The sequence below is a fragment of the Trachurus japonicus genome, chromosome 9, assembly GCF_045865225.1.
Source record: "Trachurus japonicus isolate A0001 chromosome 9, Traja_1.0".
NCBI classification, from domain to species: Eukaryota; Metazoa; Chordata; class Actinopteri; order Carangiformes; family Carangidae; genus Trachurus; species Trachurus japonicus.
The window spans coordinates 4,496,580-4,520,315 of record NC_140915.1 but is presented as its reverse complement, the minus strand read 5'-3'; the positions used below and the strand labels follow the sequence as shown (position 1 = coordinate 4,520,315).

The 23,736-nt window shown below is 48.5% G+C and overlaps 1 protein-coding gene across 1 annotated transcript in view; it reads left to right on the top strand.

Annotated features, from left to right (window-relative positions):
* adam9a (ADAM metallopeptidase domain 9a) overlaps positions 1-23,736 on the top strand; it is a 64,880-nt gene that overhangs the window by 21,440 nt on the left and 19,704 nt on the right. The window contains exons 5-12 of the mRNA XM_085787992.1: positions 661-737; positions 2,919-3,150; positions 5,712-5,777; positions 5,873-5,944; positions 8,110-8,279; positions 10,670-10,751; positions 14,134-14,267; positions 17,519-17,687. Coding sequence (XP_085644118.1) covers positions 661-737; positions 2,919-3,150; positions 5,712-5,777; positions 5,873-5,944; positions 8,110-8,279; positions 10,670-10,751; positions 14,134-14,267; positions 17,519-17,687 — 1,002 coding nt within the window. The remainder of the gene's footprint in view (positions 1-660; positions 738-2,918; positions 3,151-5,711; positions 5,778-5,872; positions 5,945-8,109; positions 8,280-10,669; positions 10,752-14,133; positions 14,268-17,518; positions 17,688-23,736) is intronic.

Sequence of the window (23,736 nt, the reverse complement as noted above, 5' to 3'; positions counted from 1 at the left end):
GAGGAAGATGAGAGGAAGAAAGAAGAAGGAAGAGAGGAGGAGTGAAGGAGGAAGAAAGGAAGAGGAAAGGGAGGAGAGGGGAGGGGAGGGAAATGAAGAGGAGGAGGAGGAAAGAAGAAGAGAGGAGGAGGAGAGAAGGACAAGAGGAGGAGGAGAGGAGGAGAAGGAGAGGGGGAGGAGGGAAAGGAAGAGAGGAGGAGGAAAGAAGAAGAGAGGAGGAGGAGAGGAGGAGAAGGAGAGAGAGGAGGAAGAGAGGAAGAGGCGAGGAGGAAATAGGCGGATGCTTCCGCTGGCTTCTTCCGTCCAGCGCGGCTGAGGACGGCAGGCGTCGTCAACGGCCCTGCGCGTGATGCGTCTTTCCCGTCCTCGCTTCGCCGTTTCTATCCTCTTCGCCTGTCGCTTGTTGCTGCTTTCCCGTCCGCTCGTGGCTTCGTCTGCTTCCGCTGCTCCGGCTCTTTTTCTTCTGTCCCTTCCTCTCTTCGTCTTCCTTCCCCGCTGGCTCCTTCTGCGTCCTCCGTCTCTGCTTCCCTCCTCTTCGCTTCGCTTTTCGTCTGCTGCGATCACATCAGATACCCCAGTCGCTCCCCTGCAGGTGACCTCACCATCAGACCTCACCACCCCTCAATGTGTTGTGTTGTAGTTGTATAGTTGTTGTTTCAGGACCACTGTCAGTACCGGGGCGTCGTCCAGGGGATGGAGGGTTCGTCTGTCGCCATGACGATCTGCAACGGCCTCAGGTCTGACACACACACACACACACACACACACACGCACGCACGCACGCACACACACACACACACTCACACACACACACTGTACTACACACTCTCCTCCATCAAGGACAGTTACACAGATGGCTCAGTGTGTGTGTGTGTGTGTGTGTGTGTGTGTGTGTGTGTGTGTGTGTGTGTGTGTGTGTGTGTGTGTGTGTGTCCTCCCTGCTGCTTAATCTGTGTGACTCCTCAGTAATTAACCACACACACTCTTTCTTCTCTTTGTGTAACTGACAAATTACACAAATTCTCTCCTCCTCTTCCTCTCTTCCTCTCTTCCTCTCCTCTTCCTTCTCCCTCTCTTCCTCCTCCTCCTCTCCTCTTCCTCTTCCTCTCTTCCTCCTCCTCTCTCCCTCCTCCTCCTCTTCCTCTCTCCCTCCTCCTCTCTTCCTCCTCCTCCTCTCCTCTTTCTCCTCCTCTCTCCCTCCTCCTCTCCTCTTCCTCCTCTCTCCCTCCTCTTCCTCTCCTCTTCCTCCTCTCCTCTCTTCCTCCTCCTCCTCTTCCTCTCTCCCTCTTCCTCTCCTCCTTCTCTTCCTCTCTCCCTCCTCCTCCTCTCCTCTCCTCTTTCTCCTCCTCTCTTCCTCTCTCCCTCCTCCTCCTCTTCCTCTCCTCCTCCTCTCCTACTCCTCCCTCCTCCTCTCTCCCTCCTCCTCCTCTTCTTCCTCCTCCTCTCCTCCTCTCCTCCTCCTCCTCTCCTCTTCCTCCTCCTCTCCCTCTCCTCTCCCTTCTCCTCCTCTCCTCCTTCTCTTCCTCTCTTCCTCCTCCTCCTCTTCCTCTCCTCTTTCTCCTCCTCTCTCCCTCCTCCTCCTCTTCCTCTTTTCCTCTCCTCCTCTCCCTCCTCCTCTCCTCTTCCTCCTCCTCCTCTTCCTCTCTTCCTCTCCTCTTCCTCCTCCTCTCTCCCTCCTCCACCTCTTCCTCTCTTCCACTCTTCCTCTTCCTCTCCTCTTTCTCCTCCTCTCCTCCCTCCTCCTCCTCCTCCTCCTCTCCTCTTTCTCCTCCTCTCTCCCTCCTCCTCCTCTTCCTCTTTTCCTCTCCTCCTCTCCCTCTTCCTCTCCTCTTCCTCCTCCTCCTCTTCCTCCTCCTCTCTCCCTCCTCTTCCTCTTTTCCTCTCCTCTCTCCCTCCTCCTCCCCTCTCCCTCCTCCTCTGTTCCTCCTCCTCCTCTTCCTCTCTCCCTCCTCCTCTCTTCCTCCTCCTTCTCCTCCTCTCCTCTTCCTCCTCCTCTCTTCCTCTCCTCCTCTTCCTCTCTCCCTCCTCCTCCTCTCCTCTTCCTCCTCCTCTCTCCCTCCTCCTCCTCTTCCTCTCCTCCTCCTCCTCTCTTCCTCTCTCCTCCTCCTCTCCTTTCCTCCTCCTCTTCCTCTTTCGCTTCCTCTCCTCTTCCTCCTCTCCTCTTTTCCTCTCCTCCTCCTCCTCCTCTTCCTCTCCTCTTTCTCCTCCTCTCCTCCTCCTCTTCCTATCCTCCTCTCCTCTTTCTCCTCCTCTCTCCCTCCTCTTCCTCTTTTCCTGTCTCCCTCCTCCTCTTCCTCTCTTCCTCTCCTTTTCCTCTTCCTCTCTTCCTCTCCTCCTCCTCTTCCTCTCCTCCTCCTCCTCTCCTCCTCTCTTCCTCCTCCTCTCTCCCTCCTCCTCCTCTCCTCCTCCTCCTCTCCCTCTCCTTCTCCTCTCTCCCTCCTCTTCCTCCTCCTCCTCCTCTCCTCTTCCTCTCCTCTTCCTCTCCTTCTCTCCTCTTCCTCCTCCTCTCTCCCTCCTACTCCTCTTCCTCTCCTCCTCTCCTCTCTCCCTCCTCCTCCTCTTCCTCTCCTCCTCCTCCTCTCCTCTTCCTCTCCTCCTCTTCCTGTCTCCCTCCTCTTCCTCCTCCTCTTCCTCTCCTCCTCTCCTCTTCCTCCTCCTCTCCCTCCTCTTTCTCCTCCTCTCCCTCCTCTCCTCTTCCTCTCTTCACTTCCTGTTTCATTATCGGAGCCTCAAATCAAATCCAATCAGACTGTGTGTGTGTGTGTGGAGCCTCGTTAAAGCAACACCATGACATCATCACCATGACATCACCATGACATCACCATGACATCACCATGACATCATCACCATGACATCACCATGACATCACCATGACATCACCATGACATCACCATGACACCCTCCCTGTGGTCTCCTAGCGGCGTGCTGCACCTCACCAACGACAGCTACGGCATCGAGCCGCTCGGCTCCGCCCCCCAGCAGCACCTGCTGTACCGCCTCCAGGACGTGACGTCAACACAGCCGCGGGGCTGTGGCACGCCGCATCACCATGACAACCACGACCACCACCAAGACCGTCACCATGACAACGCCACGGAGCACACAGCTCAGTACGAAGGAGAGGAAGTCCAGCACCGGCAGCACAGCAGAGTGAGTTCACACCAAACACCAAACGCTCCGGTAGCGGTCAGAGGTTAAAGGACAATTCCGGGCAAATTCACCTCGGGGCTGTATGATCCTCACATTTTAGGTCTAACAGAAGGAATCTGATAGCCTGACAACAAGCCAGACTACATCATTAACATGTCTAGTCTGTCTTTCAAACTGCCTCTGCACCAATAGGGTAGCGCTACGACCAATCAGAGCAAAGAGCAGGATGACGTGAGCCTGACAAGCCGATTAAAATGTATGTCGTCATGGCGTTAAGCTGCCCAACGACTCTCTAAACAGATAGAGCACTGTGATTGGTCAACACAAACGGTGTTCGAGACTCAAAAAGTTCCTATTTCTAGACCCACCTACGGAGCAAAGAGATTGGCTGCTGCTAGGGGGCAGAGAGATTTCTAGGCTAGGAATCTGAAGGTTTTCAGTTTAATGTCACCTGTTTTGCGGTAGTTGTGTCTGTCCCCGCGTCGCCACGGCAGCAATGAATGGGAGAGGATTGAAGTTCTGCTGCTTAGGCTGTTTCCATCCCTCAAAGCCACAGACAGCGTCAGATGGAGACTCAAACATGCAGCCAGAAGTTTATTTACTTCAAGCAAGTCGACATGTTGGTAAAACTAGATCTAATTCAAAGTCTGGCGGAGTCGAGACCCAAGTTGACGCTCGGTGTGTTCAGGTGCAGTGGGAAGCTCCCGTTTGTGTCATAAACACAGGAATATCAACTCTGGACTTGCTTCAAGTAAATAAACTTCTGGGTGCATGTTTGAGTCTCCATCTGACGCTGTCTGTGGCTTTGAGGGATGGAAACAGCCTAAGCAGCAGAACTTCATTCCGCTCCCATTCATGGGAAACGGTGGTTTCTCTTCATGAACCGTGGTGTTTTAAACAGGTAGAGCTCAGAGAGTTTTATCATCACACTATTCACTCACATTAGAAATAAAACTTTGAACTTTGTTCACTGACATGGAGACTTTTTCCAAATTGAGCTAGGTCCCACGTTACTTTCTGCTTCCGCACTGCAAAAACTCAAAATCTCTCCAAGAATATTTGTCTTATTTCTTGTCAAAATGTCTCATTTCTAGTCAAAACTAATCTCCTTCCACTTAAACTAAGACTCATCACCTAAAAATTTACTTGTTTTTAGATCATTTTCACTTGTTTCAAACACATTTTTATTTGAAATAAGTAGAAAAATCTGCCAGTGGAAGCAGTTTTTTGTGTTTGTAATAAGAAAGAAAAACTTGCTCCACTATCAGATTTTTCTACTTAATTCTAGTGAAAATATGTTTGAAAGAAGTAAAAAAGAGTCTAAAAACAAGCTGCTTTTTATGTGATGAGTCTTATTTTAAGTATAATGAGATTTGTTTTGACTAGAAGTAAGACAAATATTCTCGGTAAGATTTTGAGTTTTTGCAGTGCGCGCTTAGGCTCTCTATAGCTACATTGCGATGCGTTTTTCCGTCTTCCCATCCGCTTGTTTGTTTTTGCCGTTCCGTCCAGCGGCATTTGCCGTCTGCTGGACTCCATGTGAACGCAGCATTAAAGCCTGTGTTTAAACTGACCGGCGCTATGCACAGAATACTCTGGTATTTTGTTGCATCGCCTCTGCTCACAAAACACTGAAACGCATGCGACCATGTGCATACGTGTGTAGCTGTAAACGGGCGGACGTAGTCAGCGTGTGTTTTCCACCGGGCCGACCTGACAGCCATGTTTAGAGACCAGGGACAGCTGGAACACTCTTTGCAGTTTTCTCAACAATCAGAAACCCTTTCCACTAGAATATCCAATTAAAGCCCCTTGTACAGACTTTTCATTTAGTGTTGATTCTGGCGGCCCCCTGTGGACGAAAGCGGTGGAATGAAGATGCTTTTCCCACTGTCATGAAGACGTTTGTGTAGATTTGTTTTGGAAACGTCAGAAAGAAGACGGGACTTGCTTCTTTTTTTTTTTTTTTTGCAGCGTAATGTATCTATTGGTCTGGTTTGGTCAGTGGTCCGACCCGACCATGCCTTCCAGAGGTCTAGAATTACACCCCTTTCCCACTGGTCAAAAAACCCGTGTAAACCCGCTAACAATCGGCTTTTGGTGGCAGTGGGAAAGGCGCACCGAGCCGCGTTGACGTGTGTCGACACGTTTAAAAAACCCGCGTCGACCCGCTAATTTTAGGCTTTAGACTACTTAGAAATAGCGTATCTTCACACTGATGGGCTCATTTGCTGTTGTAGGTAACAGAGACACATCAGCAGAAACCACAGACTGCGTATCCAGTTAAAAGCTCCGTACCGGGGCTTTAATATACAGTATTTAAAAACCTTAATGTGTGAATTCCAAAATGATGTATGAAAGTGGTTTTAAGTAGACTAATATTTTCAGGTTGCACAAAGAAAGAGAAAGATTTGTATCGTCAAGTGTGATGTCATTTTCTTTTTGTTAGAATTGATATTATAAGACTAGTGTAGAAAACAGTCTGGTTGAGGAGCCGGTGTTGAAGTGAAGGTGTCGGTGTCGGCTCTACCAGACTGACGGAGGAACTTGTTTCTCCTCAGGTGAAGCGAGCTGTTCTTCATAAGACTCACTATGTGGAGCTGCTGCTGGTGGTCGACAACGAGAGGGTGAGACACACACACACACACACACACACACACACAGCAATAAGTAATGATAACAAGATGATTCACTTCCTGTGTGTGTGTTTCTTTCTCCTCAGTTCAACTACATGAACAAAAACGAGACGGCGGTGAGAGAGCAGATGGTTCAACTGGCCAACTTAGTAGACAGTGTGAGTACACACACACACACACATTAATATGAAACAGAAAGAAATGTTTATTTGGACCCATTAGCTGTTAGAGGCCTCCCAGTACGAAGGAGTATTAGGGCCAGCCCCCCAAAAAAGCCAGGCGAAAAAAAACAAAAAATTCATCGGGAAAAAAAAAGGCAAAAAAAAAAAATCCATCAGAAGAAAAAAATCTGGCAAAAAAAAAAGGAAAAAAGGGGCAAGTATAAAAATAAGTAAATTGAGAAAATGTCAAAGTACTGTAGTCGGTGGCCATGGCTGCCTCTACAGATGCCTTGATTAAGCTGTAGGCCACTGCAGTAATAAGGATATTCTCTCTCTTTTGGCTCATAAACACGGTGTGGTCATAAGTATAAGGACGTTGAAGAGTCTGTGTCAGAAACTTGGTTTGTTTAGGAGGATAAACCACACAAACTTATTTTTTGGATTGTTTTTTTTTTTGCCAGATTTTTCTTTTTCCCCGCCGGATTTTTATTTTTTTTTGGCTGGCCCTAATACTCCTTCATATATATATGAGGCAGACAAAACGTAGAGAAAAAGGGCGATTTTCTGCCTCTGCGCTGGTCTCACATTTGGGCTTATTCTGACAAAACGGTAGCTCCATTCAGAAAAAGAAGCAGACCGTAGTCGTCGTAAGGACTTCCTGAACACTTTGATATGGCTTTGGTGTTTCTACAGTAAATATTTTGGAAACACTTGCAAGTTATAAACAGGGCCCCCTTCTGCTTCTCTCAGAAAATCTTTGTATTAGAGTCAATGAGAAGCAGAGACAGACGTGGCCGCACTGAGAGGCTCACGGTTTAAAGTCTCTCTGCTTTGTTGAGCACTTTGTTAGAGAGAGGACAAGTTTGTCTACAACTGTGGAAAAAATCATGTGTGTGGAGTGTAAATTGTGGCCGGGAGCAGTGTGGAAAGAGAAAAGTTTCAGATAATTTCAGACGACTTTCAGCCGATGATGTCATCCACTCTAGCCAGAACATTCCACACAATACACACCCATTATAATCTCAACATTTCTCCAAAAATGATCATGGTCATTGAACAGTGATTGATCAAAAACTACCGTAGATGACCAAATAATCGCCCGCGTGCAAATACGCGCCTGTGCTCTAATAGCCGCCGGGGTCCTCCATCAATTGGCAATAATAAACGCCGTTCAATTAAACGCCCGGGCGATTAAGTGTTTACCATAGGTCTTTGCACAGAAAACAAAAGTTGTTTTTTTTTTAACAGCGCTTACACCAGCTCTCACCTCTTCTGTCCGTCAGGCCCCCTCCTCTCGCGCTCCATCTTCGCATGCAGGCGCATCACAAGTACACACACACACACACATAACCACACCCCACAGACCACACAAACACAGGGCGCGCTAGAAACTGAGGGATTTAGGTATATAGATAAATGCGCTAATGTACAGTGTTTAAATTACCGCGATCGACCCCCCCCCCCCCCCTTCCGTTATCATTCATAACACGGCTCTGATCAGCTCCCTGTGTCGCGGTTACACAGACAAACTGTCTTTGTATTTATTGTCTGATGTCAATAAAGATGCGTCGGGGGGAAAAAGTAGTTTTGTTCCAGTGGTGCTATGGTGACCTCTTCGTTCTTTGCATGATGGTCTGGTGCTGCTCATTGCAAAAATAAATTGTAGCCGGTTGCAAATACGCGCCTGGTTCTTATAAACGCCTGGGGTCCAAGTCGATTTAGCATATTAAACGCCCGGGCTAATAAATGGTCATCTACGGTATATGACCTATCAAAACGTGGATTAACAAAACAATAGAAGAGACTTGTATCTACATTTTAAGGTTTGAATGGAGTCTCCAGGTGAAAGTATGCCGGAGCAGTAGACGTTTGAAAAACTCCAATAATTAGTATGTTTTTTGACCTCCTCCCATTCATTCTCTATGGGAACTTTGTCGCAGTTTTTCGCCACTTAGGTCACGAAAAATCTGTATTCTGCAGAGAAAAGTAACAACACAGCGATCCGGATCGAACCGCTTCGAGTTGTTGGAATTGTAAATTGACACAGAAGATAAAAAATAAAAAGAAGAAAAAATCCACAGTATAACAATATTCACCCCAAGGCCCTAATAAATAAAAACATGTATGTGTGTATGTGTGTGTGTGTGTGTGTGTGTGTTCAGATCTACATGCAGCTGAACGTGCGCGTGGTCCTGGTGGGTCTGGAGATCTGGACTCAGCAGAACCGGATCAGCACCGAGGGCGCCGCCGGGGAAGTCCTGAGCCGCTTCACGCAGTGGAGAGAGAAGGAGCTGGTTGCTCGCCGCCGCCACGACTCGGCCCAGCTCATCCTGTAACACACACACACACACACACACACACACACACGGGCTGTGTCCGAAATCCCCCCCTACTCACTATATAGTGACCACGCCATTTTGTAGTGGCGTCTGAATGTTTAGTGATTATTAATGTTCACTATATAGTGACTGAATCTATCCCACAATTCACCGTGAAATGTAGTGAACATCCGGTGGTCACTAACCGGAGCAAGATATCCCATCATGCATTGCGGTCACGGATGGCCGTTACCACAGCGACCCAGAGCGACCGGTGTAGCTACCGAATAAATGAAGTAGTGACCGGTGGAAGCTACCAAATAAATGAAGTAGCGACCGGTGTTAGCTAACCAAATAAATGAAGTAGTGACCGTGTAGCTACCAAATAAATGAAGTAGTGACCTGGTGTACTTACCAAATAAATGCAAGTAGTGACCGGGGTAAGCTACCAAATAAATGAAGTAGTGACCGGTGTAGCTACCAAATAAATGCAGTAGTTGACCGGTGTAGCTACCAAATAAATGAAGTAGTGACGCGGTGTAGCTACCAAATAAATGCAGTAGTGACCCGGTGTAGCCTACCAAATAAATGAAGTTAGCGACCGGTGTAGCTACCAAATAAATGAAGTAGTGACCCGGTGTAGCTACCAGATAAATGAAGTATCGACCGGATGTAGCTACCAAATAAAAAGCAGTAGTGACCGTTGTAGCTACCCGATAAATGAAGTAGCGACCGTGTAGCTACCAACTAAATGCAGTAGTAGACCGGTGTAGCTACCAAATAAATATGAAGTAGTGACCGGTGTAGCTACAAAATAAATGCAGTAGTGAACCGTGTATCTACCAAATAAATGAAGTTAGCGACCGGTGTAGCTACCAAATACGATGAATTTATCGACCGGTGTAGCAACCCAATAAAATGCAGTAGTGACCGTGTAGCTACCAAATAAATGCAGTTTGCAGCATCCAATCAATAAATGTGTCCAGCTGCCAGAGTTGTCCATCCCCCCCCCCGCGGCTTTCCACAGACTCCCACAACCAAACATCGGAGCAAATTTCCTAACAAGCGTTATAAACTGACCACAGACTCTGGATAGCGATGCTAATTTCTGTTAGCCCGTCTATGGGGGTTTACATTATACGTTAGCATTAAGCTAGCTGACTTTATGCTTAGTTGTGACACTGGCTGTGTGTGTTTTGAACGCGGCATTTTTATGCAAATGAGAATGACTGATGCATCCCGGGTAATTTAGGGGCAGCGCCAGGCATCCCTCCATTGAAAAGTTCAGCCTAACTGTCTTGACAAACTAACTAACAAAAAGTTGTCTATTAACAGGCTGTTTCCAGACAACACTTAACCAAAACCTCCCGGTGATTCCACCAAATACGTGTAGATGTCTGGGTCAGACATTTCTGGCCACTGTGTGGAGTCATTGATCGACTGTGGTTGTAGGCTACAAGGAGCATAAACCGTAGATTGAAGCAGAATTAAGGCGATATTTTTGTGTTAATATAAGTCTTAAATAGTTGTAATCATCCCGACAGCAATCACTTCTAAAGAGTGTTTGGTCTGAAACACGGTCTGTCCATTCACACTGCTCTGCTCTGAGCCCAGGAGAAAACTTTTCTCCGTATCCTACAAGATTTTATCCAATGAGGAGAGTAACGGCAGTAAAAGGTTCAGTCCCTCTCTGAGTGGTGCAAGGCCATGGGATGCGCCTGAATGTGGTGAACGTAGGGACGAGGACCATAGATCCCATGACGAGGGCGGGGACTGCTAACTCCAATCGGCTGACAAGACGTTATGGTGCGGTTCAAGGCAACTCGTAACTCGTGTTTTTCCGACCTGTGAAGTCTGTACCAGTTCGGTTCTGGTACGAGTATCACGGGTCAGAAGTTACGAGTGGCCGTTATAGTGAACTTTACACAGGAAAACAGGTCGGAGAAACACGAGTGGGTTGCCTGGAACGCTACAAAGTCGTAAATTGTGACTTGAAGCTGTAATTTACGGTTTCAAAAGCCTGCCTGGAACGCAGCATTAGCCAAAACCACCGGATCGCTTACTTTACTGCTTTAATTAATTGTAGTTTTTCAAGATGGCGTGAACGGTGGGTTTCAAAGAGGGTGTCAAAAATGATTATGAGACATGGTGCTACAAAAGAAACACAAAATAAAACATTCAAATTGATTGTTAGTTAGTCTACGCTCCATCAAAACACAAAAAGCCACTGACTGCAATTTTAAAAATGTCGGACGCTGCAGCCTAAATTACCCAGGGTGCATCAGTCATTCTCATTTGCATAGAGATGCCGCTCTGGTCTATGGTGATGATGATGGTGATGATGAAGGTGATGATGATGATGGTGATGATGAAGGTGATGATGAAGGTGGTGTGTGTCCTACAGGAAGAGGGGGTTCGGAGCGACGGCTGGGATGGCCTTCGTCTCCACCGTCTGCTCGCGGAGCCACGGAGGAGGGATCAACGCGGTACGAAGCTCTGCTCTGATTGGTCGACTCGGCTGACTGATGATGACGATGATGATGATGATGATGATGATGATGCGTTGATGACTACGGAGAAGCTGGTTAACTCTCTCTCTGCCCCCTTCCTCCTCCTCCTCCTCCTCCTCCTCCTCCTCTCCTCCTCCTCCTCCTCTCTCCCTCCCCTTCCTCTTCTCTCCTCCTCTCCTCTCCTACTCCTTTCCTCCTTCTCTCTTCCTCTCCTTCCCCCTCTCTTCCTCCTTCCCTCCTCCTCTCCTCTCCTCTCCTCTCCTCTCCTCCTCCTCCTCCTCTACTCTTCCTCCTCTCCTCTCCTCTCCTCCTCCTCTACTCTTCCTCCTCTCCTCCTCCTCTCCTCTCCTCCTCCTCTTCCTTCTCCTCTCTTCCTCTCCTCCTCCTCCTCCTCCTCTCCTCTTTCTCCGCCTCACCCTCCACCTCCCTCCTCCCCTCCTCTCCTCCTCTCCTCCCCTCCTCTCCTCCTCCTCCTTCCCTCCTCTCCTCCTCCTCTCCTCCTCCTCTCCTTCTCCTCCTCATCTCCTCCTCTCCTTCACCTCCTCCTCTCCTCTCCTCCTCTCTCCCTCCTCCTCATCTCCTCCTCGTCTCCTCCTTCTCTCCTCTCCTCTTCCTCTCCTGCTCCTCTCCTCCTCTTCCTTCCCTCCTCCTCCTCTACTCCTCCTCCTCCTCCTCTCCTCTCCTCCTCTCCTCTCCTCCTCCTCTCCTCTCCTCTCCTCTCCTCCTCCTCCTCCTCCTCCTCCTCTCCTCCCCTCCTCCTCCTCCTCCTCCTCTCCTCTCCTCTCCTCTCCTCTCCTCTCCTCCTCTCCTCTTCTCCTTCTCCTCCTCCTCCTCCTCTCCTCCTCCTTATCCTCTCCCTCCACACTCCCTCTTCTCCTTCTCCTTCCTCTCACCCTCCTCCTCCTCCTCTCCTCTCCTCCTCTTCCTCCTCTCTCCCTCCTCCTCCTCCTCCTCCTCCTCCTCCTCATCTCTCCTCCTCCTCCTCTCCTTCTCCTCCTCTTCCTTCTCCTCTCCTCTCCTCTCCTCCTCTCCTCTCCTCCTCCTCTCCCTCTCCTCCTCTCCTCTCCTCTCCTCCTCTCCCTCTCCTCCTCTCTCCCTCCTCCTCCTTCTCCTCTCCTCCTCCTCCTCTCCTCCTCTCTCCCTCTCCTCCTCTCCTTCTCCTCCTCATCTCCTCCTCTCCTTCACCTCCTCCTCTCCTCTCCTCCTCCTCTCCTCTCCTCCTCCTCTTCCTTCTCCTCTCTTCCTCTCCTCCTCCTCCTCCTCCTCTCCTCTTCTCTCCTCTCCCTCCTCCTCCTCCTCCTCCTCTCCTCCTCCCCTCCTCCTCCTTCCCTCCTCTCTCCTTCTCCTCTCCCTCCTCTCCTCCTCATCTCCTCCTCTCCTTCATCTCCTCCTCGTCTCCTCCTCCTCCTCTCCTCCTCTCCTCTCCTCTCCTCCTCTCCTCTCCTCCTCCTCCTCCTTCCCTCCTCTTCCTCCTCTCCCTCTCCTCCTCTTCCTCTCACCCTCTCCTCCTCCTCCTCCTCTCCTCTCCTCCTCCTCCTTCTCTCCTCCTCCTCCTCTCCTCCTCCTCTTCTCCTTCTCCTTCTCCTCTCCTCCTCTCTCCCTCCTCCTCATCTCCTCCTCGTCTCCTCCTTCTCTCCTCTCCTCTTCCTCTCCTGCTCCTCTCCTCCTCTTCCTTCCCTCCTCCTCCTCTACTCCTCCTCCTCCTCCTCTCCTCTCCTCCTCTCCTCCTCTCCTCCTCTCCTCTCCTCCTCTCCTCCTCCTCCTCCTCCTCCTCCTCTCCCTCTCCTCCCTGCCTCCTCTCCTCCCTTCTCCTCATCCTCTCCTCTTCTCCCTCTCAACTCATCAATTCATCAATTCTAGCACTCAATCCCCCCACCACTCAGCCTTTAATTTTTACTCCCTCCTCTCCTCCTCTCCTCTTCTCCTCCTCTCCTCCTCCTCCTCCTCTCCTCCTCCTTCCTCTCCTCCTCCTCCTCTTCTCCTTCTCCTCCTCTCTCCTCCTCCTCCTCCTCTCCTCCTCCTCCTCTCCTCCTCTCTCCCTCCTCCTCCTCCTCCTCCTCCTCCTCCTCATCTCTCCTCCTCCTCCTCTCCTTCTCCTCCTCTTCCTTCTCCTCTCCTCTCCTCTCCTCCTCTCCTCTCCTCCTCCTCTCCCTCTCCTCCTCTTCCTTCCCTCCTCCTCTCCCTCTCCTCCTCTCTCCCTCCTCCTCCTTCTCCTCTCCTCCTCCTCCTCTCCTCCTCTCCCCCTCCTCCTCTCCTTCTCCTCCTCATCTCCTCCTCTCCTTCACCTCCTCCTCTCCTCTCCTCCTCCTCTCCTCTCCTCCTCCTCTTCCTTCTCCTCTCTTCCTCTCCTCCTCCTCCTCCTCCTCTCCTCTTCTCTCCTCTCCCTCCTCCTCCTCCTCCTCCTCTCCTCCTCCCCTCCTCCTCCTTCCCTCCTCTCCTCCTCCTCTCCTTCTCCTCCTCATCTCCTCCTCTCCTTCACCTCCTCCTCTCCTCTCCTCCTCTCTCCCTCCTCCTCATCTCCTCCTCGTCTCCTCCTCCTCCTCTCCTCCTCTCCTCTCCTCTCCTCCTCTCCTCTCCTCCTCCTCCTCCTTCCCTCCTCTTCCTCCTCTCCCTCTCCTCCTCTTCCTCTCACCCTCTCCTCCTCCTCCTCCTCTCCTCTCCTCCTCCTCCTTCTCTCCTCCTCCTCCTCTCCTCCTCCTCTTCTCCTTCTCCTTCTCCTCTCCTCCTCTCTCCCTCTCCTCCTCTCCTCCTTCCCTCATCTCCTCTCTCTCTCCTCCTCCTCCTTTCCTCCTCCTCTCTCCCTCTCCTCCTCTCCTCCTTCCCTCATCTCCTCTCTCTCTCCTCCTCCTCTCCTCCTCCTCCTCCTTCTCCTCCTCTCTCCTCCTCCTCCTCTCCTCCTCTCTCCCTCCTCCTCCTTCTCCTCCTCTCCTCCTCTCTCCCTCCTCCTTCTCCTCCTCTCCTCCTCCTCCTCTACTCTTCCTCCTCCTCCTCCTCTCCTCTCCTCCTCTCCTCCTCTCCTCCTCTCCTCTCCTCCTCCTTCCCTCCTCCTCTCCTCCTCCTCTCCTCTACTCCTCTCCTCCTCTTCCTCCTCCTCCTCTCCTCCTCTCTCCCTCCTCCTCCTCCTCTCCTCCTCTCCTCTCCCTCCTCCTCCTCCTCCTCTCCTCCTCTCCTCCTCCTTCTCCTTCCCTCCTCTCCCTCCTCTCCTCCTCTCTTCCTCTCCTCCTTCTCCTCTCCTCCTCCTCTCTTCCTCTCCTCCTTCTCCTCTCCTCCTCCTCCTCCTCCTCCTCTCTTCCTCTCCTCCTTCTCCTCTCCTCCTCCTCCTCCTCTCCTCCTCTCTCCCTCTCCTCCTCCTCCTCAGTTCACCAACAACAACGTGGCCTCCTTCTCCTCCATCGTGGCTCATGAGCTCGGTCACAACTTGGGGATGAACCATGACGACGGTCGCTCCTGCAGCTGCCCGGTGGCGGCCTGCATCATGAACTCTGGAGCCACGTACGACACACACACACACACACACACACACACACACACACACACACACACACACACACACACACACATACACACACACAAACACACACACGGGGCCGTTGCTCAGGAATTCAGGTGCCCCTTAAAAGAATACTAAAAGTGGGCCACCCTCCCCCCTAACTTTTTCCTTTTTTTTTCTTAGACTCACGTATGTATTAACGTTTTTTTATTTAGACCTTCTTTGTTTTGATGCTAGATGCAGCATTACACTGCAAAAACTCCAAGTATCTTAGCAGAGAATATTTGTCTTATTTCTAGTCAAAATGTCATTTCTTTCTAGTCAAAACAAATCTCAGTCTACTTAAAATAAGACTCATCATATTAAAAGTAAAAGCAGCTTGTTTTTAGACACTTTTTACTCCTTTCAAGCAGATTTTCACTTGAAATAAGTAGAAAAAATCTGATAGTGGAGCAAGTTTTTCTTCCTTATTACAAACACAAAAAACTTACTTTCACTGGCAGATTTTTCTATTTATTGTGAATTTAAGTGAAAATGATCTAAAAACCCAGTTAATTTTTAGGTGATGAGTCTTAATTTAAGTGGAAAGAGATTAGTTTTGACTAGAAATGAGACATTGGAACAAGAAATAAGACAAATATTCTTGGAAAGATGTTGAGTTTTTACAGTGTAGGCTACTATGAGTATTAGTCAGGGTCTTACGCAGAATAAATCAGTCATACAAAGATTAGACTACTGGGGTTTTTATCACCTTTCTCCCCTATACAACGGCCCTGTACACACACACTGACTTAAAGTTACGATACGATACGATAAACTTTATTTTCCCGTTCAGGGAAATTTGTCTTGGACACTGTAGCTGCTCCATAAATAAAATAAAAGTTACTTGTTACTTTCAAGGTAACTAGTTACTAGGGAAAGTAACTTTTTTCTTTTTTTTATTTTTTATTCTGCACTAAATGGAGCGACAACGGACTGATTTCAGCCAAGAGCAGCAGGTTGTTTTAATGGAGAGAGTGGAGAGAGTGATATAAAAAAGCACGATCGCAGCCTGAAGCAACACTGTTATATGACTGAGGCTGCTTTTCATTTCTGACAGCTGAACTTTATGCTACTTTAAAATATGAAGCTTTATCCATTTAAACTAAATAAAGTACAGCAACAAGTGAAAACAGCGTTTGGGCAACGCATAACAGGCTAATTTAATTTATTCATGGCCACATCAAGTGAAATTATTAACTTCCCCGATTATCCATCTGATTATCTGACTGCTGCGAGCAGCGAGCGGACAACTTCTTTCACCGGTGACTGACACTGACTGTATATAAAAGTGAAATATATATAGGCTATAGTTGTGGTATATGCTCATTATACCACGGACTGGAGTGATATATTGCTTTTATAAAACGGTTATCAATAATGACAATATGAAAGAGGGATACGCAATCAATTTCATGTAGTTTTATTCAACCAGAAATACATATTATCCAATAAAAAACTAGTCCCTTGTCTCCAGACGTTAGCTCCAAGTAGCTCTGCATCTGGTCTCAGTCCTCTACCATTGTTAACCCTCTGGAGGTCAAAGTTTAAACCTTCAACATGTCAATTACACTATTTTAGTCCAGTTTTTTTTTGTTAAGTATATTTTTGGGGCATTATGCCTTTATGGATAGCACAGTTGAGACAGACAGGAAACAGGGAGGCAGAGAGAGGGGGAACGACATGCGGGACTCGAACCAGGGCCGACTGCAGCGAGGACTGTGCCTCTATACATGGGGCGCCCGCTCTAACCACTACGCCACGCAACGCCCCTTTAGTCCATTTTTTAACATCGTAAAAACCTCCTCTTTTCCTCCTCCTCCTCCTCTTCCTCCTCCTCCTCCTCCTCTTCCTCCTCTTCCTCCTTCTCCTCCTCCTCCTCCTCCTCCTCCTCCTCTCCTCCTCCTCCTCTCCTCCCCCTTCTCTCCTCCTCCTCCTCCTCCCCCCCCCCTCCTCCTCCTCCCCCTCTCCTTCTCCTCCTCTCTCCCTCCTCCTCCTCTTCCTTCTCTTCTCCTCTTGCTCATTACCCCCCCCTCTCCTCCTCTCCTCCTCCTCTTCCTCCTCTCCTCCCCCTCCTCCTCCTCTCCCCCCTCTCCTCCTCCTCCTTCTCCTCCTCCTCTCTTCCCCCCCTCCCCTCCTCCTCCTCCCCTCCTCTCCACCTCCTCCTCCTCCCCCTCTCCTTCTCCTTCTCCTCCTCTCCTCCACCTCCTCTCTTCCCCCCCTCCCCTCCTCTTCCTTCTCTCCTCTTCCTCCTCCACTCTTCCTTCTTCTTTCCTCCTCTCTCCACCTCCTCCTCCTCCCCCTCCCCCTCTCCTTCCCTCCTCTCTTCCTCCTCCTCTCCTCCTCCCCTCCCCTCCTCTTCCTCCTTCCCTCCTCCTCTCTTCCTTCTTCTTTCTTCCACCCCTCCCCCTCTCCTCCACCTCCCCCCCTCCCTCTCTCTCCCCCGCCTCCTCTCCTCCTCCCCCCCCTCCTCCTCCCTCCTCCTCTCCTCTCCTCTCCTCCTCTCCTCTCGTCCCCCTCCTCTCCTCCTCCTCTCCCCTTCTCCTCCTCTCTTCCCCCTCTCCTCCTCCTCCTCCTCCCCCCCTCCTCTCTCCTCCTCCTCTCCCCTCCTCCTCCTCTCCCCTCCTCCTCCTCTCCTCCTCTCCCCCCCCCTTCTCCTCCTCCTCCTCCCCCCCTCCTCTCCTCCTCCTCCTCTCTCCCCCTCCTCCTCTCCTCCTCCTCCTCCTCCCCTCCCCTCCTCTTCCTCCTTCCCTCCTCCTCTCTTCCTTCTTCTTTCTTCCACCCCTCCCCCTCTCCTCCACCTCCCCCCCTCCCTCTCCTCCCCCCCCCTCCTCTCCTCCTCCCCCCCCTCCTCCTCCCTCCTCCTCTCCTCCCCCACCCCCCCCCCATCCTGTTTCCTCCTCACTCCTCCTCCTCGCCTCCCCCCTCCTCTCCTCCTCACCCCCTCTTCCTCCTACCCTCCTAACACCCCCAAGCCTCCTCCTCCTCCTTTCCTCCCTCCCCCTCCTCGTGCTCCTCTCCTCCTCCCCCGCTCCTCTCCTCCTACCCACCCACTCCTCTCCTCCTCCTCCTCCCCACCTCCTCGCCTCCTCCTCCATTCATCCCCCGTCCTCCTCTCCTCCTCCTCCTACCTCCCCCCCCACTCCTCCTCCTCTCCTCCCCCCCTCCTCTCCCCCCCCCCCCCCCTCCTGTCCTCCCCCCTCCCTCTCTCCAGTGGCTCCAAGAACTTCAGCAGCTGCAGCGCCGACGACTTTGAGAAGCTGATGTTGTCTGGGGGGTCGTGTCTGCTCAACGTGCCGCGGCCCGACGAGGCCTACAGCGCCCCCTACTGCGGCAACCGGCTGGTCGACGTGGGAGAGGAGTGTGACTGTGGATCCCAGAAGGTCAGTGAACGCCACACGGAGGAGGAACAACATGTAGACAAGTAGAGGCTGTTTTAGAAACCGCTTACTACCGTAACCGTACTACACCTACTGCATACTGCGTTGTTACCGTACTATAGCTACTGCATACTGCTTAACCCTTTATTTAGATCCCCATTAGCTTTTGCCACGCAGCAGCTCTTCTTCCTGGGGTCTTTTCATCGTAATAAATGACAAATACAAACCATTAACACACGACACATTAATACATAAAACAAAAAATACACACAGAAATTAACACTTTGTATTGTCATAAAAATTGGGACGGACTCGTCTATCCGTGAGAATCAGCCAACCTCCTACGTTGACATTTGAATAAACTCAGTTCTGTTTAATCCTCCTGAAATCAAATCACACAGTCATATCACTGAGCTGATAAACTGAAAATGCATTAGATTAAACTTAATTTTCTACCCTTTTATCACTCCTTGGAAGTAAATATAATAATAATAATCATAACGGAAACCTCATTTATTTCTTGATATTTAACAAAATCATATTTTCTTTATTGATCACCCATAGTTTATCCAAACTTAAACCATCCAAGTTTAGTTTGTACTGTATACTGCATACTGAATGTGGGATTCAGTCTGCTACTTCAAGAGGGCCGACACCGTTCACACCGCAGTATACAAGTTTCCCAGAATGCATTTCACGGCAACCGGTAGCGGTAGCTGTAAAACAGGCTACAAGCTGTTTTATTTCTCGCTCTAGTGCTGTAATTATGTAACTTTATTAAGTTTTAATATTTTTTCATGTGAGAAAGTAACTGTTAAGATCCCAAATATACGGCCAGTTTATCCAAATGAGGCTGTTTAGAAGTTTGCTCCGCTGGTCTGCAGAGCTGCTCGGCCGGCCAACCTCCGTCGTCATCCTGGGGGGAGAAAAAAACCATCACTAATTAACTTACCCGCAGGTTTTTAGAGGTTTACCACCGGCTGGTTAAGTTATTTCTAGGAGATAAATGTTGGTCTCAGTGATGAAATCTAACAGCTGTATCAGTAGCATTAGTTAGTCTGAATGTAAAGTGAAGCTTCCTGTGTGTTTTGGACAGAAGAGCAGCGCTTGCCTCTGGGGCTCTGGAGCCTACGGACACAAACCACCACATTTACATCAATAAATAACATGTTTTACAATCAACACATCAGTACTGCATTAAGTTTTATTTTATTAAACTATAGTTACGGTACACGGCAAAGATACTTCACTACCGTCTTTGGTTACAGTTAGACGTCAGGGAGCATTGCATTGTGGGACAGTACGCGATGTAGACTGGTCAGATGCTGGAGATATTTTCCGAATCAGTTCGACATCCGGGAATTTTTCGCATACTGCAGATTTAGCTTTTGTTTGCATACTACATACTACATACTACATACTGCATTTTGGCCAAATCAGTACGTACTAGTAGTATAGTATGCGGCTTCGAATACAGCCGCACAGTTACATTTACATGTGTGTGTGTGTGTGTGTGTGTGTGTGTGTGTGTGTGTGTGTGTGTGTGTGCAGGAGTGTGAGGACGACCCCTGCTGTGAGTACCAGACTTGGTGGGTATTTTAAAAAAAAAAAAGGGCTGCAGCCTGGAGCTCAGTGCGCCTTCGGAGAATGCTGCTACAAGTGTCAGGTAACCAGCTCAAACCAGACCAGACAACCTGTCAGAGTCATCACAATACCTTCTATTATTATTATTATTAGCATTTAAATTAAATGCAATTTAGGTCGATCCTGCACTTTATTGGGGCATTGTGCAATCAAAATACATTTAAAGCCCCAGTATGTAGGAATTCCCCCCATCTAGTGGTGCAGATGAAATATGCACATACAGGGTTTCATGTCGGCTTATGTAGGTTTTCTTGTTGTTGTTACATTTTTATAACCACATACTGGAGTGTCTTCTACACGCAGGGCTCGACAGTGCGACAGTTTTGCTCGCATTTGCGAGTTGATAATAGCCCGTGCGAATAAAAAATTGCATTCAGGAGAGACGGCTCAGTGCGACTCGGACAGAAACAGCATGCACCTGCATTGCATGCTGTTTTAACGTGAGCAGTATCCCCCCCCGCCCCGCCCCCCCTGCCTGTTTGGTGATTTTGGCCGGCCGCATTGATTAAGCCTTGTTAACATCGTGGGGCCTTTCAAATGTAACGTCCTTTTCCGCACATTACTTTCAAGGTAGACGCGCGTCATGCACGCCAAGGCCGACATAACCGTAGCAGCGCACATTCGGTGCGACTCGCTTTTTTTTCCGTGCACGTTCGACCTGCTTCTTCCTCCGGTACAAACGGTCTCGGGCCTGTGTCTCGTCCTAACTGTTTCACAAAACGGAGCTCTGCTCCGTTTTGAAAAGGCGAAGGAAGCCCCTTAGGTGGAGGTTACGTGGGCCTCCGCGGCTACCAAGCGGAGGCGATCCAAAAAAAAAAAAAAAAAAAAAACGCTTGTCGCGGTGAGAACGCCTGACATGTGGTTCAACAGTCCTTCAACAAAAAGGTGCTACAATTCCATATAAACTTCAACCTCTAAGCTCCATGTCTGACCTAGTCCCTGAACATCACACAGGGGCAACATGGAGCTGCTTGTGTGACAGGTTGTTGAGGAAAAATGTTTGGTGTTTTTACTGTTCTCAAATGTACGAAAATGGGTACATGTAGGACCATCAGCAATCTTTAGGGCTTAAACAGCCTGCTACATAACATTTTTCATTGTGCTCCTAAAAAATCTTAGTGTAGAGCCCTGTATGTAATTTCAGCTTTTTATACTTGGGGAAATATAGGTCACTGCTCATCAATAACCCCCACCCCTGGGTCCACATAGCACACACATCCAGCGTAAAACTAAAAACTAATATTGGTTGTAATAAATATTCTAATTCTTCTCACACATATGTTGCATTGTTTGTCTTTCCTGATTTTTGATAAGGCAACAGAGCCAGTTAAAACATTAAAAAATGAGTCTACATGGCTAGGGATTATAGCCTGAAATCTACTTATTTTTATTTGTTTGAAAATGAAATTTTTCACCAAAAACTACAAAATTTTTATTGTGCGACACAAAAAATGTTGTGTGCTCCTAAAATTTTCCGCATGGTCGCACAGTTATATCACTTGGAAAAAAGCTTAGGCGTCAACCCCTGACAACGATCTTTGCTTTAGAATGATGATAGAAAGCAGTTGTAAAGAACCGTCTACCTGAAAGAATTGTTGTCTTTGACTTATGTGTGTGTGTGTGTGTGTGTGTGTGTGTGTGTGTGTGTGTGTGTGTGTGTGTGTGTGTGTAGTTCCTGCCCGGGGGAGCGGTGTGTCGCTCCAGCTCAGATGAGTGTGATCTACCTGAGTTCTGTAACGGCTCCTCTCCGCTCTGCCAGAGCGACGTCTTCTCCCAGGTAACACACACACACACACACACACACACACACTTCCCATGATCCTCTCTGTCTCAGCCTCCTGCCCTCACTTCCTGTCTGCTGTCAAAATAAAAGCTCTTTATAAGAGGTTTATATTTAGGGCCCTATGAAATCTGTTTTAGATTTCCCCAAATTCAATTTTTTCCATTTTAGTTTTAGTCTTTTTTTACCTTTTATTCTTATTTTAATACCAAAAAGAGTGTGTTTTTAATGTCAGTGACTAAAATATATAATATAAATTGTTTTATATTTTATTGAGGTAACAAAAAAACAACATACCTTAGGAAGAAATACTGCATGATGCAACTTTCACCCAGATTTATTTCCGCTCAATCTGCAGTTTTTCCCAGACCAGACATACGTTCCTCTTCCACATGAAAACAGCACTTTAGTCAAATTATGTTAATTAACTCATTGAGTGCCAACCACGTAATTTCTCGTTTTTCGTTCCCATGCGTTGAGTGCCAAAAACGAAATTTTTCGTTTTTTGCTTTTTTTTTAAATTATGGAAATAGACAACTTTATTGACACATTTATATGTAAAATTTGGGACTCTAACGACGAGGAAGAACTGAAATAGATGACGATCAAAGGTCACATGACAGCTCACGATCTGGAAGTTTTTATCATAACTCAGCATCTGCAAACGGTAGGTCTGCATGTGGATGCAGCGCAGCAGCACCGCTGCTGCTCCGCTGCGGCTACCCGCTCTCACCCGCGAGGCTGGCAGCAGCTGGTAGCTGAAACCAGGAAGCTCCGTCATCGGCCCCCTGTCCCGACCCTGGAGGCTTCATCTGGAGCAACAACCGTGACCTCCCCAAAGTCCTCCCGCGGTAAAACATCTGATGGTCTCTGGGCCAAAGCAACCCGCCGTCACCGGCCCGTACCACAGACGGAAACCCGACCACCGGCGGAGACAGGTGTTCGCGAGCCCGCTGTGGCCGGCAGAGCCACACGTATCCGCGGTCGAGAGGCTGTGACAAACGGCACGGTGCGTCTGTGTTATTGGTTGTTTAGTGGCGCCCACCCCCGGGTGGCTGTCCCCCACCGCCCCCGATGGTTGGTTTTGTGAATAGAACAACAATTGTAGTATATATTTTAATCTTAATACGAGCCCTTTGTTGAATCCAGACATGCGAGTGTCTGAAGAGCGACAGAGGCACAAATAGCGCAACCTTCAATAAAAGACCTCTAAACAACCTATCTTCTCCTCTCCTTTTTCTAGACCAAAAGGAGGGATTTTGGTGAAAACACCCCAGCCATGTTTAGTAGCTTGACTTTTCTCCAGGAACGGAGGCACGTAGAAATCAAACGGTTTTGTGTGCCATTTGAAGGAATAAAGTTAAAACCTTTCAAATGAGCTACATTAATGTGTATGGTTGGCCATAATATCGAAGTACACTATGAAGTCTCTAAAATCAAAAGTCCCAATAAAGGTCTACATTTGCCAGGTACCCTAATTGTCCTGAAAACCTTTGGAAAGGAGCGGCCGGCACTCAATGAGTTATAACACGTAAAAAATAGATTCTTAACGTTTTATAATAATACTAATTGGTCAAATCATGAGTTCATCCTTAATTCAAAAGATCTTCAGCTAATCTTCACCAAATACTTATCTGGCTAATAAACCATGTCCAATGTTAGTCGTTGATCCCGTCACCCCACCACCCCAACCCGGTGCCTAGAAAACTGTGAAGTCATGTGGCAGAAAAATGCGTTAAAAAAATCAAAAATAAAAATGCGCCGAGAAAGAAAACCAAAAAAAAAAAAAAAAAAAAAGGGGTAAAACAAAAAACAAAAAAAAATAAAAAAAAGGGAAAATTAAACAAACCGACATTTATCGAACTGGGGGGGGAAGGGTGAGGGGGAAACTTTTTGAAATTGGTCCTGTTGGTTTGCTGTGGATCCTGGTGTTGTGTGTGGTGTGAGGGGTGGAGTTGTGTGTGATTGTGGGAGTTGAGGGTGTGGGAGTTGTAGTGTGATGTGTGTGGGGGTGGTGTGAATGGTGTTGTTGTTTGTAGTTGGTATATTTCAGGAGATAAGGGTGAAAAACTGTGATGTAAGAGAAAGACATTGAAGAAAAAAACCTAGAAAAAACAGAGGACAGAAGACAAGTTGAAAAAGAGGAGCAGGAAAACCTACGTACTTCCCCTGGCCACACGAAACGGAATGACCTTAACATTGACACCAAGTTGTTGAAATATGTTTAAGTTTACGGAGGAATGATCTCAATACTAACTTTTTTATTTGGTCATACTAAATGGATATACAAAAGACAAAATTAAACTTCTGTTAAAGTTTAATAAATGTCATATAAGGGTAGTGTTTTCTCGTATGTGTTCGTGTGATCCTACCGCGCTCGGCGCGGGCTGTGGGATCTCTGTTGACACCGGGGGAGGAGGAGTGGGTAACCTCCCGGTTGTGTGGGTTGTTGGTGTGGCCTCTCGTCGTGTGTGGTTTGATTGGACTTGCCTTAGTAATAAATATTATATTTGTCAATCACCCTCTTCATATTATATAGGTATTATGTGACATAAGTATAATCAGGTTCACAAGATTTTACCTACTATAAATCAGGAATTAAATTTTCATGTCAAATATTTTGACACC